The following is a 21430-nucleotide window of genomic DNA, read 5'->3' as shown; positions in this document are numbered from 1 at the left end:
TTTTTCATGCATGAATTCCTGATTTTCTTTCACTCTTGGTTTCGTGAAATGAATAATATTTTAATTAAATAAACGTCATTATAATTAAATGTCAAGTTGAAAGATTGTATTTCGCTTTAGTTGTCTTAAAAGAACACCTTTATATATTTTTATTTATATAATTACTATTAGATAAAAATATAAAACATTTTTCGAATTAACAAAATGAAAAGATTGAATTATAAAGAAAAATCGTATATTTAAATAACTTTCATTAATCTGCTACCTCATTAAATATCAGTAAATAAGCAAAAAGTGTAGGTAGATTATAAACTTTTAATGATACAAGAATTCGTGCTAAAAAAATGTTATGAAAGAATTAGGAATAATAATAAAAAATTACTACTAAAAAAGGTTAAATTGATTCACATGAATAAATAATTCAAAGCTAGAATTGCGAGTATTTTAAACAAGAAATATTTGCCCAAATAAATATTAGTAAATGAAGCAAGAAATATTTACCGTAACTCATATATTACAATTAGCAAGAGATATTTACCTTACGCAACCTTACCTTTACCTTACCCATTAGCAATTAAATCTTAAATAACTTGTATACTTCATAATAATTATAATAAGTATTCACATAAACACTCTTCTTGGTAATATTGACTACAAAATTTATTTGCAATTTAATTAAAAAATTTTCTCTTTTGGTAAAAATGAGTAATTAAAATACAAAAAAACACGCATTTTTAAAATTAAATATTAAATAGCACATTTATTAATTCATAAGATTGAAAGTTTCTTTTTTCAAAAAAGGAATGACTCATTTTAAACTCAAATGTTGTTGTTTCTACTAAATGCCATGCAATAAATTTTAAATGACCATTAGATTCCCGGTTTTCTTTTTTTTAAAAAAACAATTTGAATAGTTTGAATGGTTATTTTTCACGATAGCAAATATTCTATTGTTTGTTTTAAAAGTCGTAAATGTACTTGGTATTTTACTCTTATACTTCTACTTGGTCAAAAGCAAAAATTTGGCTTGATATATGTTTTTTTTAAATAGAACTAAAGAAAAATCAATTGGTAATTTTCAGATTTCCTTAGGAATTCATGTATTATATCTAAATCACTTATCACTAGAAAAAAGGAACGAAAAGTAACTGCTCACTAGTTTCTTTTTGGTACATATTTTCGAAACAAAATAATTCTTTTTCACAAAATTAATAAATGTGTTTTTCTTTCTTTTTTTTAAACAAATGCTAATTATATTACTGTGTTAGATAACTGAGTTGAGCATTTTAAAGGCAACTGTGTGCTACGTAAATAAAATAACATTAAATTTCTTATTACTAAAATTAAATTAAAGGAAACTATAACTATTTATTTACTTTTTCTTACAACTGGGTAATGTCATAAAATTGAAGTAACTTTCGTGAAATAACTCCACAAGTTATCAAAGTTAAATATTTATTAGACATTAAAAGATATCATATTTAACGTTGAATGATAAACACTAGTTAACTATATTAAATTATTTATAAATTTTATTAAAAATGTGCATTTTATTTCCTAGCATTTAAAAATTTTAAATGCAAGCAAATGATACGTAGAAATTTTGCTTTGCTTTATTTTTTACTACTGATTGATTCATGGTTTAATTTAAATTCTTCATAGTGTGCTGTTAATCAATATAGTTTAGGGCCGTGGTGGCTTCGGGGATAGAGCGTTCGTCTCCCAAAACTGATATTTCTTAAATTTTTTTATTTTTATTTTATAACCGTCGTTGAACAGCCGACCCAAGCTCTTTAGGTTTACGACTACTAAAGTTCAATTAAGTAGCCTTGTAATTTTGAACCCAATTCAGAACTCCTGGATCGAGTATTGGGAGAAAGTTTGCCTCCGTGGAGGATTTTTTGATGGAACTAACCCGACGTTGCGTTGCACGGTGAGGAAGATCCCGAGAGCCTCCCAAGGTTAGCCTGATGGCAAAGAGACTCTAGCCCATGATCCGTCTACCACTAAGGATATTTCACGTCAGCACTGTGGTCGTTGCAAGCCGGATGCGGAATTCGTATCGAGAAGTCATCGCTGGGATTCGAACCCGGTTCACCTCATTGGAAGGCGAACGCTCTATCCCCTGAGCCATCACGGCTTCCAATAGTGATCTATGATTTAATTTAAATTCTTCATAGTGTGCTGTTAATCAATGTAGTTTAGTGCCGTGGTGGCTTAGGGGGTAGAGCTCTCACCTTCTAATACTGATTGATTTTTGATTTAATTTAAGTTCTTCATAGTTAATCAATATAGTTTAGGTCATTATGATCATTGATACTTGTAAATTCTAAATAAAATATAAAATCAACTTAGTTATCATAAATGGCAATCATAAATTGCAACTTGTAAAAATGATAACTTTGATAAAGTAAGCACTTGACTATAGCTATTATTTGCTGAACTATGTCTTTTCAATCAAAATAAGTTCATACAATTTTATCTTCTTTAGTGCCACCTGCTTCATGCATAAAGTGACCAGTGTTCAGCGATATTTGCTTTTACCGTAACGATATTTGCACTTGTCCAGTAGAACATTCCCTCTCCAATTATTCCCCCATTCCTTGACCATTTTACAATGCACATACATCTAAGTAAACAAAAATTTACCTAGGTTTTCAATCTAAAGTAACAAAGAACTTTTCGGAATAGTCGGAAGACAATTTCAAATAGTTTAATTGAATAAAATTAATGATTTTCAAGGATTTTAAGTATATTGTATATGATATAGTATTTTAAACAAAACAACAATTTCTTCGTAAAGATGCAATTTGTTTGAAAATTAATATTTTCGAAGTTTTCTGTAGTTTAATTTGTTTCAAAAGCTTATTATTATTCAAAAAACTATTTAACACAAGTAGTTTTTCAATTTTAAGAGAACAAAACGAATCTTTTTAATATTTAAATATTAACTGAAACGTTTCTGTACAAAAATTTTAAAGCGAAACCTAAAGGATTTTCTGTTTGATTGTAAACTTTTAAAATTTTGTGATGTTTTGCAAATTTCTTCTTTACGTATCATTTGTTTCAAAACATGCTTTTGTTAAAAACCCACAAGAGAGATTAAAAATATTTTTTCAGTAAATTCATTTTAAATTTTTAAACAAATCACGACGCTAATTTTCTTTGAAAAAGAGTTTCAAAGTGTTAATTTATTTGAAAGGCTTATGAACAAAGTTCGTACAAAAAAATGTTTGGAAAATAATTCATGCTTTCTACAAAAAATTAAAATTTCTAACCACTTAAAATCGCATATTTTTTAAGACTAATTTAGAATTAAAATTTAGAGCAGCTCAAAAGGTCTTCAGAACTAAATTTTAAAGCTCAAAAATACTCATTAAGTTTTCTTTTTCAAAAGTTACTTTTGAGTGACAAAAGAAATTTAATTAATTAATATAATAACGAAACAAATAAAATAGACTAATGACTAATTAATCATTTGTAGCTTTTGTCTCTTCGCATAAAATTATATTTTTTAATGTAGTTTTGTTTAGCGAATTTGTCGTGCAAAAATGTTGTGACGTATTTTATTTTATTAAAAAAATTGTGCTTTCAAATAAAAAAAACATATCTTAAGTTTAAAATGAAAATTTATTTATAAATTGAGCATTTTCGAAATAGTTTGCTTATTGAAAGTTGTAACGTTATCTTTTTAAGTTCAGTCAAATTAGGAGACAAATTGCACCAAATCCAGACATTCAAATTAACAAACCGGGACTCACTGGGATTTGCTAAAGGGGGAGGGCATGTCGGGTAAGCTGTACATGAAATCATGTGACTGCTTTTGGTCGAAGGGGGAGGGGGAGGTTAAATACTGATATTTAAACAAATGTGATCGATGATTTTAAACTATGTATATAATCTTGCCGTGAAAAAGTACCTTGGCTTGATAATACACAAATAACTTAAATATTTTAAAAGTTACTTAACTTCTTTAAAAAATCTCCAATTCGGCGAAATTTTCCCACATAGATGAAAGTTATTAAAATCTCTGCCGTATTCTCAGTTTTTGCAAATTTGTATGAGCCCAAGTAATGCAGCACTGAAGTAAGTTTTTAAATATTAAAAAATTAGACTGCAAACGTTTTTCCTTTTCACTAAACTGTGACTTTCTATGCAATTGCAATTTTTGGTTTCTAAATTAAAATACATTAAAAATTTTTCAATTTCGCTTTTGTTGCAATAAAAAATATTTATTTAATCTATTTTGAAATTTAAAGTTTGTGATAAAGAAGATGAAAAATGTCGCCAAATTGGGGAGATTTTTGCACCTAGATGAAAATTATTAAAATCACAGTCGTATTCTCAGCTTTTGCAAATTTTTATGAGCCCGAGTAATGCAGCATTGAAGTAAGTTTTTATTAGACTACAAACGCTTTTCTTTTTCGCAAAACTGTGGCTTTCTATGCAATTGGATTTTTTGGTTTCTAAAGTAAAATACATTAAAAAAATTTTCAATTTCGCTTTTGTTGCTATAAAAAATATTTATTTGCTCGATATTGAAATTTAAAGTTTGTGATAAAGAAGATGAAAAATGTGAAATTTTTTTCAAATTAGAAAAAATAAACATTAATCTGCAACAATCACATTTAAGATAAATAAATAAGTTTCAAACGTTCTTTGTCATATTAAAAATACTCATGAACTGCAGAGGGTTAGGATTTGTTAAAAAATAGAGTTTTTTTTTCTAATTTTTAAATTTATTTTTCAGCTTTATCCTTTAAAAATGCCAATGAACTTTCAACTTATGGATAAAATTAAAGACTTAATGTAACGCTTTTATAGCCAAACAGTTTTCTTAGACCAATAAGACTTGACGCGACGTAACCAAGGTAAAATTTGAATTTTTTTTTGTTAAATTATAACTTAATAATTACTTCTAAATGAATATATATAATAACTTAATAATTAATTCTTCTAAAAAGTAAGAAACTTTCTAGACATATTATTTTCGAACTTAAAAAACTATCCTGCAATAAAATTCTAAATTTCATTTGCGAGTGACACTAAGAGTACATTCCTTGTCAGTTTAAACTAATTTTTGTCGTTTGCGTTACGAAGGTTTATGATTATGTAAGAAAGGAACTAGTTGAAACATATTTTTTCTTACCTTTTATCATATAGCACTAATAATTGGACTTGTATTGAAAATTAATATGAACTAAGTTCAGCGACAAGTGCAGTTTCCTTTTTTCTGAAACGTTTAATTGAACTTTTTTTCTAGAAACTATTCTACTTTTACTCTTTTAATTTTTGCAAAAGTTCTATAATTTTTGAAGTGTGAAAGTTAAAGATTGTATGATTAAAATTTTGGGATCATTGTTTTGTTTTTTGATTATAAGTTTTTTGATCGCTTTCTGTTCACTTTTCTTTTAAAAATTAATGCAGGGAAAATTATTAAAACAATTTGAAGATTTTGGTTAATAAGATATTTTTGAAAGAAGATAAAAGCGAAAATATTTAATAAATTTTTACTATCTTTTACTTCGTACCAACAAAAGGGTTTGAATACGAAGCTCCATCTTTCCAAGAAAATATTCTTATTTTTATTTTAAAAGAAAATATTGTAAATATTTCTCTGTGTTAAATCATTTAACCATTAAATTCTTTTTAGTTTTACGCCCAATGAACTTAGTCTTAGAAATTATGTCTTAGAAATTTTTTTAATTATCTATCTATAGAATAATTCTTTAGATAGTAGCTAACTTCTATTATATCCTTAAAAAGAAAGAAAGAGTAAATCTGTATATTATCAATGAAAATATTTGGAATGTTTTTAAATCTTTTAAGTTTTTCATGAGGAAGTACTTAACTAGCGAAAATAGTTGTATTTTAAATGATAAGTCAAGAAAATTTTTTTCGGAGGTTTTAATAAAATTTTAATTTGTAAAAAATCTATTTTGAAAATTTACACAAAAATAAGTTTTGGAAAATTATTTATTTATACACGATAAAATATTGTTTTTTTGCACATTGGAATAAAAATGCATGAAACTTTTAATGATGAAAAGATAAAAAATATGCTAATAAAACAAAGTTTATTCAATTGTTTTAATTACTAAAAAGTAAAGATTATGCTTTTATGAGCATTAAATGATTTTATAACATTTTGACTTCATGCACAATGAAACGAACAATATGTAAGTCTTGAAAATTTAATAAAATATGAAGGAGAGTACAATAATATGGAACCCTAAAATTAACATATTTCGTTTCTAAAATAATGCTGCAGAGATTACGGGACGAAACATTTTCGCCAAAGAAATAAGCTGCAGTTTAATTGCTTTAAATTTGCGGAAATTCTTAACTACAATTTGCGGAAATTTTAAACTGCAAAAATTATTTTTATAAAAAAATTGTATGAACGATAAAATGAAACAATGGAATAGATTAAATATTAAAAAGAAGAATTTAAATTTTAAAAATCGCAATTTCGCGAGATTTTTCTGTCTATGGGAAAATTGTTAAAACCATGAAATAAATCACATTTTTCTGGTACTTTTATAACAAATATATATTGAAGCATTGAAGAAACTTGTTAAAATGCTAAAAAAAGGAAGAAAAAACAGATCACATGAGATTTTATTTTATTTTTATAAAGTTGCGTCTTTTCTTTAACTTAACAGTTTGCATCATTGATTCGATGAAAGCATTTCCAACTATAAAGATAGTTAATATAAATCTAGCGATGAAATTAATACCCTTTTTTATTCTTTGTCTCAATATTTTAAGATTTTAAATAATTTTTAATATTAAATCAGTAAAATGTATTTAGTACACAGGGAAAAGAATTCTAACAAAATTACCGTACTATGTGATAATGGCATTTCTAGTAAAAAATAAAAAGCAACCTAATTCAGAATAATGAAATCAAAATATCTAGCATTCAAACCATTGTTCTGGTAATTTGGTGATTCTTATGGTAATGATTTACCGGGAAGTTAAGTTTTCCAAATTATAGTTCTAATTACCACATATTTAGTGAAAAATATAAAGCTAAAAAGTAAATTTAACCAAATAAATGGTTCTTATGTCATGCTCTAAGGTACCATGACAAAAATTTACTACAAGTACCAAATTTTATCACATATTATAAAATCATAATTTATAGTTAATTTTACCAAAAATCTTTACCAAAGTGCCTCTGAAAAAAATTATTGAGCGATTTGGTGTCCCCTTAGAGCCAAAAACGCGGTAAATTTGAACATAATCTGGTAATTTTGATCATATTTTTTAATAAGTCTACTCCACTTAAACTTTCTAAATGTTTTACATGCACGTTAAGGGCCGTGTTTTAAATATGTTCTATATTTAAATAAGTAATAATATAGTTCAGTACAATGTAATTAAATTTCTCCATTTAGTTGAGTAAACTTTAATTGAAGTATTTTAAATAAAAATGGTTTTGCAAAGGAGGAAAAATGTTTTGCATAAAATTAATGTACTTATTCAAGGTATTAAATAAATGCTGCAAACAACGCTTGTTCTGTTTAAAAGCTTGTTTAGTTATTTTCTACTTAACTGGAATTTTAAAGAGATAATTAAACGGAGGAAGAAAATTCAGTCGTATAAAATTTTTATTTTCATTTTCAGAAGTTTTTGAAATTAGACTTCATTGCTATGCAACTCATGATCAACAACGTTTTTTTCCGAAAGTAATATACATAACCCCTCACGGAGCTTAAAAAATAATTTTCACGCACCTCAGCATTTTTTTTTGCTCTTTCATAATTTAATTTTTTTAATGAGCCTTTTTTTGGAACACAATGATCATCTGGTTTACGAATAACCCCTAGAAATTTGTGTCCATATATATATATATATATATATATATATATATATATATATATATATATATATATATATATATATATATATATATATATATATATATATATATATATATATATATATATATATATATATATATATATATATATATATATATATATATATATATATATATATAAATACAAGAAAACACTAAGAAAGTTAAGAAAAACAATAAGTATCATTTATTGCGCTTAAGCTGCAAGCAAACAGCACTCATTAGATAAGTTCAAAATGAAGAATAAAACAAAGAAAAATAATAGACATATGAAAAAAAGGGGGTGGGAAATAATAAGTAAAAAAAAAAATAACAAACAACATTTTATTTAAAAAAAAAAAAAAAATGAATTGTTAATAAAAAAACCGGAAAAAAAGCCGGAAAAAAAAGATATAATCTTTTCTTCAGCCCACACGATTATATCCGTAAAACAGAGTGCTTTCTGATATTGTATCAATAAAGCCAAAGCAAAATTTATTAATACAATAGTGTGAGGAGCACACAAAAAAAATTTTTATAAAATAACTACATAAAAATAGATCATAAAAAGTAAAAATAACATGTAAAAACAGATCATAAAATAAAATAAAAAGAAAAAACATTAAAAAGGGGGGACTATAAAGCGAGTAGCAAAATCATAACAACTTACATGGACGGATATTTATATATATATACAACATTATATATATAAAACATTTTTAAATCATTCTTGAAAAATATCCGTCCATGTAAGTTGTTATGATTTTGCTACTCGCTTTATAGTCCCCCCTTTTTAATGTTTTTTCTTTTTATTTTATTTTATGATCTGTTTTTACATGTTATTTTTACTTTTTATGATCTATTTTTATGTAGTTATTTTATAAAAATTTTTTTTGAGTGCTCCTTTAATGTTAGTTTTATTTTTTTAATTTTTGCTATAGCTCGAGAAATTGAAAAAGCCGTACATTTAAAATTCAATGTCTCACGAACTATCCGACCCATTTCGCTCACATTTTGTATTTAGCCCTGTAAAATTGTTCTTTAAAATGATGAAAAAAAAATTGTTCATCTTACAAATCAGAAATCTTTCGACTACTATTAAATAAAATAATAATAAAATAATAAATAATTTACTAAAAGTTACATTTTGCATGTAATTGTCTTTGAATAAACGAATTTTATAATTGTGTTCCAAAATTAAATTGCGCAACATTCGCTTAAAATATTCACGAGATATGATGAAATGCGCAAAAAGTAAAATCAACATGAAAGGACTCAAACATTGGACTTATCTCCTGACCGAATTAACGGAATCATATTTCCATATTGCGGCTACCCTCTATATATTAATGGTCAAAAATCCGAATTTGTCGAAAAAAGGTATGTTTATTCCGTGAAAGTGCGTTTTTGCGTCAGATTTCGTGGCTAAAAATATAGTTTGCACTAATTAATTAGCATATCGAAGGTCACCCCATCGAACCCTTAAGATGACTCCTGGAACTTGAAGATCCGATCATATAATCAAAAGTTATTTAAGGTGGTCTGTTTTTTATTTTGCACTCTGCACATCGGACAAGCATGCTTAACTAGTTAATTTATCATATCATGCTCGATATTTTAAAATTTAAAATTGAAATTTATCTTCAATTTAATTATGAAATAAAGTAGAGAGCATTAAAAGAGACAATGTAAGACTATATAGTATTTTTTTTTGTTTAAATTTGCACCAAACCAAGGAAGAATCTTTCACGCAATATTTACTGAAATGGCAAAGAATAAATCTCCAACCTTTTTTTAATCATTATAAGATTTTTCATATAAATTGCTATCATTATTTATTCTTTAAACTCGAAAACATAATTATTCAGAAAAGTAATTTCCAATTATTTCGTTCTTATTGTTTCTTTAAAATTTTGATTAGCATTAAACATTTACTTAATCAATGACTTCATAACACAATAATACTTTTAATTACAGAAAATTCACACAATTATCAGTAAATCAATGACAGCAACAAAGAATGTCGTGATTTAAAAATATTTTCAAAAGTTTGAAAAGAAGCTTTGTGTATAATGTGCATATATATATATATTATTTTTTACCATTCAAGATTATTTATTTTTGATTTTTTTATATTTAAATTAAAATATAATTTTGAAATATGACCAATGCTTTAAAAATTAATTACAAAATTTAATTAAAAGTAAAATAATTTGTCTGTAAAAGATTTTTTTTTCATTTTAAAATCTGATTTCATTCTATAATTTGATACGAGTTAGTAACCTAATTAAAAATAATCCATTTAAATTGAATGCAAACATTACATAAAGGTGTAAAATAGGATTCCAATTTCAATTTAATAGTTTGTTGCGGAATTCTAAATTTTCCTGAGGTTTTAAAATATTTAAGATCTAAAATTAAAGAAATAAAGAATGTTTTTCTTTATGTTTAAATAAACTTGTTGATAAATCTATTTATATTAGGAAATAAGTTTTTCATTCTGTTGTTCGTGTGAGGCTTACTATAAAGTTCTAAAATTCCTTCAAAAAAAAAAAGATCTAAAGTGTTTTTAAATTAACTTAAAATTAGGAATACCTTTATATATATAATAAAATTATTGATTAGGTAAGACCACGATATCTTAAATAAGTTATTTTCATTTTTAGGAATGACATACTATACACATGAAAATGAGAAATACTCAAAAATTGTTTTATCGTACAATGAACATTTTCAATGTGAATAGCAGATCATATTTGAACAACATTACTAAACTACATTTGGCGAAATTTTTGCAATTCTTTACAAATTATTTCACCAAAACTTTCACTTTACAAATTATTTCACCAAAACTTTCATTTTAAATAATTTGTATCTTTGCAACTAGAGGACGAAATATTTTTAACATATTATTTCATAACTAAAAAATAAACAAATCACTGATTAAAAAAAGTTCATATTGATTTGTGATACATATAATATTGATTCATATTGATTACAAGTGACACTCTGGGGACTCTCATTGAAAGTAATATTTCAGCAAAATTTTAAAAAATTGAATAAATTTAATAGAATACATACATTGTATGCCTGTACGCTTCCTCTCACATTCTTAGGCACGTCCCACGTGATCACTACGTAATTGAGGTTCTGCGTGTTGTCGTGATAACATCTCATCTGCACATTTTCAGGAGGGTCAGCCACTGAAAAGAGATTCATTTCGTCATTAAGTCAGTTTGTAACACAGTCGTCGTACAAATAAATATACGATTCAACATATTCCTTTAATATGCAAGGAATGAGGGCGAATGAATTCTAATCCAATGCAATGAGCATAATGAAAAGCTGAATCAATGGTCTTATACCGTATCTTTCAGGACTTAGATAAATTTGTTTTGAGTCAGGTTAGATGATTTTATAACCGTTGTTGAACAGCTGACCCAATTTCTGGACTTATGATTACCGAAACTCCTTTCCATAGCCTTGTAATTTTGAACTCAATCCAGAAGACAAGGGAACTTCTAGATTAAGTATTGGGAGAAATTTGCCTTCGTGGAGGAATTTTTGATGGAAGTTTCCCGCATTTGCTTCACAAGGCGAAGAAAACCATGAAAACCATCCAAGGTTAGCCTGACGGCAAGGAGACTCTAATCCACGATCCATCTACTACAGAGGATATTTTACGGCTGCACTGCGGTGCGAGCTGGGTGCAGAATTGATATCGACCAGTCATCACTGGGAGTCGAACAAGGTTCACCTCATTCGAAGGCAATGCTCTATCCCCTGAGCCACCATGGCTCCGGGATAGATGATTGTAAAGATAGATAATTTCTGCGCATGAAATATTATTCTTGTTACAAGCTATATATATATATATATATATATATATATATATATATATATATATATATATATATATATATATATATATATATATATATATATATATATATATATATATATATATATATATATATATATATATATATATATATATATATATATATATAAGGGCGGGCATTCGCAAATTGGATATGAGAACGGTGAGGTGGCACTGTTGTCGATGTGTAGAGGGCAAAAAAAAGTCGATTTGCTTAGAAGGGTAGTTGTTGTGTGGCGTTAAAGTGAGGAGTTTCTTTTCCATCGCTCTAAAGCATGTTTTCAAAAGGTGATCAGCGTCGTGGCTTACAATCGAGGTTGTTGAAAAATGCAACAGAATGCTATCGAGGATTAGTGGAAGCCTGTGGAGCAAATGTTTTACCGTATAGGACATTAGCACGATGAGTTCAAGCATCTCGTCTTTTTCCGTCATTAAGCTTTTTCACAACATGCTTTAGAGCGATGGAAACGAAACTCCTCACCCCACCCATACCCTATTTACGCATGCGCGCCCTTTTGTGAGTTTCAAGGTTAAGTTGCCACTATTTAATTTACAACCCTCGTATATATATATATATATATATATATATATATATATATATATATATATATATATATATATATATATATATATATATATATATATATATATATATATATATATATATATATATACCAAAAAATTACAGGCTCTATGTTTGGGGATTTGTTTAAAAAAAATTCTCCTGCAAATACAATAAAAATTGATTGCTAAGTTTGCAAATATTTGAGTGTAACTGTAAAAATATGTGAATTCAAAAAAAAGAGCTCCATAAAATTAAAACAAAAATATGTTTTGTTAAAAAGCAAGAGAATTTTCTTCTATTTTAAGATGTAATTTCAGTAATATAATTTAAGAGTTTCCGAAAACATTTTTAAAATACTTTCCTTTTTTCTTCCTTCTAAAACGTATCCAAAATATATAAAATACTCAAATTAAAAATTGCAGTATCTGTTACAATTTGTAGTAGTTACAAATACTTATCTAGAATAACTTTTCATGTATTTTTTTTTTAGTTTACAGACAGCTGCTGTTAATATTTTTATGTTATTAATGCACAGAGAAAAAAATCAGGTAAAATTACCGTACTATATGGTAATGACATTTCTGAAAATAAGAACCATAATTCTAGTAATAAAACAGAAATGTATGGTATTTAAACCATTAATTTTTAATTGTTTCTTTCACATGGTAACAGTTTATCGGAAATTCGCTTTTTCAAAATTTTAGCGCTTATTTTCATACTTTTAGTAAAAAATACGAAACTGAAAAGTAAATTTAACCAATTAAACAGTTTTTATGCCATGCTGTAAGGCAGTGTTTCCCAAACTTATGACTTTTGTACCCCCTTTCTAAATTTTTCGTAACGTTGTGTGCCACTAATAAAAAAAATCAATGCATTTTTTACTATAAAAAAATTGCACAAAAGTTAAAAATCACAACTTGCTGTTAACACCACTAATTATTAGTTAACTCTGCGAAAAATAGCCAATAGAAAAATACGTAATCTTAAATTCTCATGGCTAACTTTGTTTTTAAATAATTCTTTTTCGAAATTTTTGTTTGTTGCGAGATATTTCGAGTAAGAACGCGTACCCCTGCTAAACTGTTCCCGTACCCATGGGGGTACGCGTACCACACTTTGGGAAACACTGCTGTAAGGTAACATGATAAAATTACCAAATCTTATCAAATTTTACCTAATTTACTACCAAGAATTTGTTAGACACACTATTTATATGGCAAAAAAATATATTTTATTGTTAATTTGACCAAAATCATTATCAAAGCGCTTCGTTAAAAATTACCGCGCTGTTTGGTGTTCCCAAAGAGCCAGAAACACGATAAATTTTACCATACTCTTCTAGTTTTGACCATATTTTTTTTTCTCAGTGTACCGGCTATTGTTTATTTACTTCATTAATTTAGATCACACTGTACTCTTAATTAATAATGAGATTAAATTCTGTTAGAAGATATGAGAAAAATAAGAAACTAATATTTATATAATAGTGTATTATATACTGTTACTAAAAATGTATAATAGTTGACGAGCTTAGTTTTTAACTCGGTACTATTAAGATAGTTTGTACCAAGACACAAAATTTAAAAGACATACTGACATGCAGTCGAGAATTACTTTGAAATGTTTTTACTCATCTTTATACATAGATCTGTTTTACATAGTCCATAAATAGCGGTGTTTATTTAAGTTGACAACACTTGAGTCGTTCGTGAATGCGCTGTATCGGTAGTCAACTTTTAAAAATAAGAAAATGGACCACGCACTAAAAACCAAAAAATCAACCGATGTTTGAAACTTACATTAACTTTTCACTAATTTTTCTACCTGCGTAATACATCCATCGTCATAAGATAATTTTTTAAATCAAATACATAAGATAAAAAAGTGTAGGGTATAGTATGCTTCGTAGACATTAACCAGTCCACAACAATTGTAGATTTGAAAAAACGAATTTAAATATCAAGTTCTAGTAGAATATTAAATCGATTTGATTAAACATCGGTAGTTGCATTATAGTATGTGTAAATCCGATTTTAAGATTAAAAGTTATTGAGGTGCTTGCATTATGAACATTATAATGCAGCAATGTTTTTTTTTTCAGTTTGAAAATTATTTTCTGAAAATTTATTAAGGGTTAATTGAAATAAAATATCAATATCAGTTAATAACTATGTTTAGAAATCTCCTGTGAATGAGAGTTATTCTGATAGTAAAGGAATGGTTTTTTTTTCAAATTTTTGTCGTATGCCTGTTTTAGGCAGTGGGGGTGCGATTGTTCCTGTTTTTCAGTGGCGCCATCTATGGACAGGAATTCGACTTCTGCCACGCCATTCACACAACCACAACCCGTTTATAGGGCGGGTCACATTCACACACCAAAGAGAAAGGGCATAGAACACACAGCGAGAGAAAGAAGCATCCATGCCTTGCCCGGGATTCGAAGCCAGGACCTTTCTGATGCAAGGACAGTTCCCTACCCCCTACACAGGCCGGTCAGCAAAGGAATGTGTAGGTCTTATTATAAAATCGGTTGTAAATAATAGTGTCGATATTTTTTTTAAAGTTTAGAAAAGTGAACTAGAAGAAAAAATACTAGTCAATTTTGCAATTAATATATAATTTTTTCACCATTAAAAATGTATCTGAGTTTAATAATAGGTACTTTCTGTATCACTGTGTAGACATTCTTGTGCATTTGTTTATTATCTTCGAAAACTCTTTTATTAAGAAAATGTTTAAATTTGTTCAAATTACAGCATGTTTGGAGCTCTTATTAAACAAGCATTTTAGGAAATGTTATTTTTTCCAACAAATTGACATTTAATAACTTTTTATTCCATCAAAATCCTTATAAAATTTTTTATGCACCTTAGAAATTTTAAGTTTTATCTTTGAAGTCTTTGCGCAATAATTAGAAATAAATTTAACGTTAAGTTGAGCATCAGAATAGCAGCAGCGTCACCTGCCCTTACGATTCTTTAACATCAAGGAAAAAACTGATCCTTCATGTTCTACATTAGTATATTAAACGAGGAATTAAAAATCGCTGAATTATTTTGACAAGGTACAGTTGTCATGGTACAAAACAGCGTAGGTTACTAAGTGATACCTCAAATTTTCCACTTTCTTCTCGGAAAATGTTTCATTTTCACATAATTCATCCTTCAATCATGTTACCAGAATACCTGAAGGTGTGGCTTTGCTTTTGTCAGTGTCCGAGTTCAAAATATAAGATGGATTAATCACATTCTCGGAAACAATTTTCCTTCTTTATTTTTTTTTCTTTTGAAATTCAGTCATGCTGTATTTTTGATAAAGTATCAAATTTATTCATAGTGTTGGTAGTTTATAAATGTTGTTCCTTTCATTGATATAGAAATTTGTCTCATATTCGAATCGCATGATTGGTCTCGCTTAAATTAAAAGGGTGGGAATGCCATTATTGAAATGAAAAGAATATTGAATATTTTAAGCTTCCCTTTAGAGGCACAATGAAATAGATGAATGATTATTATTATATTTAACAAAATTTTTTCTAATTTTTTTTTTTTACAAGAAATGTCCTACGGCCTTTAACGATTTGCACGTGCTGAGTAAAAAAGTATGGTTAGCACTACAAGAATGTAGCAAACTTTACCGTGTTCCAGGCTCTATGAGAACTCCGGAATTTCGATAATTTCGCTTTGGTAATAATTTTGGGAAAATTAACAATAAAAAGTTTTTTTTCGTTATTTTTTGTTTTATAAATGTTTTTTTTTTACTATATGTTTAGTAGTAAATGAAATAAAACTTGGTAACATTTAGTAATTTTGTCACAATACCTTAGAGCATAACCATTAAGTTAAAGTTAGATTTTCAGTTTTGTAATTATTAGTAATTGCGTGGTATTGTGTCTTGGTGGGGCCGCTTTCTGAAAGAGTAATAAAAGTCTCTGTATTCGAAATAAATTGAATGATAATGATTTCTATTTCTCTTCTTTCAAAAAAATAAACGAGAACACAGGGTTGGAAATAAATAAATTAAAGTATGCAAGCTTCTTTCACTCTTTCGCTTTAATGTAATTTTGATTTTAATTGTTGGTCCTGAGAAAGATAATTTCAAAACCAGAATTTCGATAATAATACCGAGGAAAAATCGTAGAAAATAATGAAAAACAAGCACAGTAACAAAGTAAAAATAAAGGGAGTATATACACTTAAGTTTAATTAAAAAAACTTTTTAATATATGAACGACGTGTTTTTAATCAGTAGTTGTTGAAAAATACTAAATTATTATAATAACATAACTTAATAAGCGTAACTTAACATCTGAATAACTTAATAAACATGATTGAAACAAAAATATTGAGCAGTTTGTCCATTGATATAAATTGTTAGTTTTTAGCCTTTCATTTCTGTTTAAATTAAAGTTCAGCTTGTTCAATTTTCATTAGCAACGCGTTGGCAGAAGCATTTCTGTTCTATATAATATAGATGTAAATATTTTATTCCATGAATGTTCCACGCGTTGGCAGAAGCATTTCTGTTTTATATAATATACATGTAAATATTTTATTCCATGAATGTTCCACGCGTTGGCAGAAGCATTTCTGTTTTACATAATATACATGTAAATATTTTATTCCATGAATGTTCCACGCTTTGGCAGAAGCATTTCTGTTTTATATAATATAGATGTAAATATTTTGTGCCATGAATGTTCCAGTTCAGATTGGTTTTGGATAGAGAACGAACTTATTGCAAAAGTGAAAGTGACTTAAATGTTTCAGGAAAAAAAAATTCATTTTTTCATAAAAAAATATTTAACTTTTAAAGAGACATTTAGTAGGAGAAAATGAAGATGATTTCGATATAATATAAGTTATCACGAACTAATGAAAATAATGTGAGATGAGTTGATAGTTGGAAGAGTTTGAGTCTTTTTATGAAAAAACTTGTTTCACAAGCAGGGTATTAATTCTATGGGTTTCATGTAATACATATATGTAGCAACTTAAATATCTGAATAACATGAAAAAATAAAAATATATGAAATAACCTTATGAAAAAAAACTCTTATTGAAATACAGTATTTTATTATAAGAGACCAAAAGGAATTTTTAATCAAAATTCTTTAGCTGAAAACATAAATTGTAAATAGAGAGACATTTTCTAGTCTAATACTTTTCCATTCTCCGTATATTCCAATCTTCTATCTCAATATTTTTGATAAAAAATTAATTTACTTCCTATTAGTATATTTATAACAAAATAGTGCATTTTGTTATAATTTTTGTGCTTAATGATTTCCTTTTCAGATTGAAAGTAATGTTTTTTTTAAAAATATTTTCTCTTTTTCAAATGTTTTGAAATTTTTTATTGAAAAAGGCAACTTTATTTTTCATTTAGTAATTTTTTTAAAAAAATTATGAAGGTAAGATGAGTTTTACATGTTAATAAATGTTTACGTGAAGTATAGCACTATCATTTTTAACGTAAATTTGTTTACACACCAGCGTTTTTAGATATCGTAAACACGAAAACGTGCTTGTCATTACAAATTCTTACGAACTTTCTGCTCGAGATTTGCATTAATGAGCTAGAATTATTCAAATGCAATTTTTAGAATATAATTTTAATATAATTTTAAGCCACCTTCAGCTATTTCATTATAAGGATGTCGTATCTTGATTTTGAACTCGATACTTCGCTACGACATTTATTCTAAGCTATAAATACATGCATGCAATGAAAACTCTTTATTTTGGAATTTAATGAACGGCACATATTAACTTTAAATTAATTTCCTAAGAGATTAAATCTTTTAAATACTCTAATTAATAATAAGTTCAACTTAATTCAATTAAGAAGGCATGATTCTAAGATTTATACCATATAAAGTTTGAGAGCATAAAAGGTGTCAACAAAAAGGTAAAAAAAATATTTGTTACGAATACAAATAGACCAAAATATGAAATTTTAATTTAATAGTGAAATTTAAAAAACAGTCTCAAAACTTTTAGTCGTAAAAATTAGTTGAATGAGTTAAAATAATTTTTGTAAAAAACTCACTTCCGTCTGAGGTGGTTGCATCCACCTCAGACCACCTCTTTTAAATATTCCAATTAATAATAAGTTCAACTTAATTCAATTAAGAAGGCATGATTCTAATATTTATACCATATCAAGTTTGAGAGCATAAAAGGTGTCAGCAAAAAGTTAAAAAAAATATTTGTTACGAATACAAATAGGCCAAAATATGAAATTTTAGTTTAATAATGAAATTTAAAAAACAGTCTCAAAACTTTTAGTCATAAAAATTAGTTAAATGAGTTAAAATAATTTTTGTAAAAAACTCACTTCCGTCTGAGGTGGTTGCATCCACCTCAGACCACCTCTTTTAAATATTCTAATTAATAATAAGTTCAACTTAATTCAATTAAGAAGGCATGATTCTAAGATTTATACCATATCAAGTTTGAGAGCATAAAAGGTGTCAACAAAAAGATAAAAAAAATATTTGTTACGAATACAAATAGGCCAAAATATGAAATTTTAATTTAATAGTGAAATTTAAAAAACAGTCTCAAGACTTTTAGTCGTAAAAATTAGTTGAATGAGTTAAAATAATTTTTGTAAAAAACTCACTTCCGTCTGAGGTGGTTGCATCCAATTCCTCTGACCAACTACCGCATCCAATTTGGCTGCAAGCTTGAACCTGTAAATGCAATTAACAAACACTTAACAACATTTAAAACATACACACATAAACAAAAACACTTAAAATGCATTTAACAAACTAATTATTATTCTGAATTTATGATTTCTGCTTTAGATTGTGTGATAAAAAAACTTTACTGATTCTTATTTGTATCATATTTTTCCCTTATAATACATTTTAGTGTGACTCAATAACAAACATGGTGGAGACTACTTTACGCCAAGTAGTGTAAAAGAACAGTATAGGTTATTTCGCTGCACCAGGAGCTATCCATAGTTTTGATGTCCATTTTCCCATTGTTCCATTTTTGGTGTCTAGATACACGAAAATTTTCTACAGTATAACTTAAATTTACTTAAATTTAAGTTTACCTAAAAATAAAATATTTCCTTTTTCTTATCTCTCTTTAAATATCTACTGGAAAAATGTATATGTTTGTTTCGATTTATCTGCACTATTTTTTTCAAATCTATTTCATGCATGGAAAAAAAATTCTTGAAAAATTACCACGCAATAAGGTGATGACATATTTGGTAAAAAGAACACTCGTTCTGGTTAAATATACAGAATTTAAACCATTCATCTTATTTCTGATCATATGGTAACGGATAACAGGAAATTCTAGTTTTCAAAATTATAGTTCTTATTATTCCTGTTAAGTAAAAACTACAAAATTGGAAAGCAAATTTAATCAAATAAATGGTTTTCATGTCATGCTCTAAAGTATTATGAAAAAATTTACTAAATTATGTAGCATTTACCAAGTATTTATCATATATTATAAAACCATATTTTATAGTTAATTTTACCAAAATAATTCCGAAGCGATTTGGTAAAAATTACCAAGCGATAAGAGTCAGAACTATTTTTCTCCGTGTAGTCTTAAGTTGTTAATTTGCTTTTACAAAGGTAGATTTTTCACCACCGTAGACCAAATGTTTGTTTTAGAAATAAAATCTCAATACATTTTCCAGGCCCCATCAACGTGAATTTTGAAGCAGTTAACTAAAAAATAAAATAGAAAATACATCGTAGGAAAATGCGTTTTTTTTTAAAATCAGGAATGAAAGCTTTTATTTTGAAATATAAGATATGTATAGATTTATAAGCAGAATATAAATCTATCCAAAAAAAAAAAGATAAATAACTTTCTGTTCTATTCTTCTATTCTGTTCACAATAACAAAAATATTTTAAGTTATCTAGCGTTTAAGTTTATCTAAACAAATAAAATTTTTTATAAGGCATGTACTGGTCTTGTTTAGAAATAAACTTATAGGACTGTCATACCTTGACGAGTAATATTATGCTGATACGGGAAGACAACCCGGTTTATTACTCTCTAAGAACGGTCCATTTTAACTTAATTTAAATTCTGGTGTTATTTTAATGATAGATTATCCCTAAATTTGAGGGGGATTGCATTTGAAAAAAATAAAATAAAAGTTAGAATAAAAGAATTTTTTTTGCTTAGTTAATATATGAAATATTTAACAATATAGTCACTTGAATATGTTAAATGTGAGAAATATTTCTCTTTCAAGCAACTAAAGTTAAAGTTGTATCAGATAAAATGTAATGAAATATATTTTGCTGAAAAATGTTTTTTAATATTTAAAAATGATCTCACTAGATTTATCTATCGTAAAGAAATATTTTTTATTAATGTAATGTTAAAAAATAAATATAGTATTAATAAATGTAAAAATAATTTCAAATAAAAAACATTTTTGAACAAATACATTAATTATTTATGAATGATCTTTAAATGAATTGCAATGGGAAACAAATTTTTTTTTGCATTTATAGAAATACGTGTTCTTGCCTAATTCGTGTGTGTGGATTCAAACTGAAATAAGTTTTTCTCATAAAGCTACAGTTTTTTTAAATGTAATTTTTAGTCTACACTGCGAAGAAAAGTATGGTCAAAACTACCTGAATTTGGTCAAATTTCCTTGTTTCTGGCTCTATAGAAACACCAAAAAAGCAAGGTAAATTTTACCGGATCGCTTTGGTATCATCGATGAGCTTTTTAAGTTGCTCCACAGAAAGAAATCCAAGTTGAAGCAGATCTGGTGATCGTGGGGGCCAGAGAACAGGTCAATTTCGGCCAATCCACTAGCGCTTTTAAGCGCCAAACGATGGCTTGTTTCGACTTCTCTATGCAGCAACTTTATCCACCTTCACGTGGTGTTTCCAAAAACGCATTGCACTGCAATTCTTTTTATTTTTATCACCTTTAAATGCTTTAAACTCAATCAAAGAAAAAAAAATGTATTACTTCACCAAAAATATGTATTACTTCAAATTTTAAGTTAATTGCAGAAAAATCAGAGTGAGTATTAGGTGAAAAACGGAAGGACTTTGTCAAGCAGTGGAATGATTGAAAAGCATTGAATATATTATTATGTTACATTTGCATATTTTAGGGATTTGTCAG

The 21430-nt window shown here is 27.0% G+C and overlaps 1 protein-coding gene across 4 annotated transcripts in view; it reads right to left on the bottom strand.

Annotated features, from left to right (window-relative positions):
• The window catches only part of LOC107441786 (tyrosine-protein phosphatase 69D), a 542487-nt gene that overhangs the window by 155639 nt on the left and 365418 nt on the right, over positions 1-21430 (bottom strand). For all 4 annotated transcript variants that reach the window (XM_071183653.2, XM_071183654.2, XM_043039328.3 and 1 more), the window contains 2 exons: positions 18919-18988; positions 10928-11049 (listed from right to left, as the gene is read on the bottom strand). In XM_071183653.2, the coding sequence (XP_071039754.1) occupies positions 10928-11049; positions 18919-18988 (192 nt within the window). The remainder of the gene's footprint in view (positions 1-10927; positions 11050-18918; positions 18989-21430) is intronic.

The sequence above is a fragment of the Parasteatoda tepidariorum genome, chromosome 7 (assembly GCF_982258835.1).
Source record: "Parasteatoda tepidariorum strain Cologne lab strain chromosome 7, Ptep-v5.0, whole genome shotgun sequence".
NCBI lineage: Eukaryota > Metazoa > Arthropoda > Arachnida > Araneae > Theridiidae > Parasteatoda > Parasteatoda tepidariorum.
The sequence above is the reverse complement of the archived record's forward strand: the minus strand, read 5'-3'. Positions and strand labels throughout refer to the sequence as shown.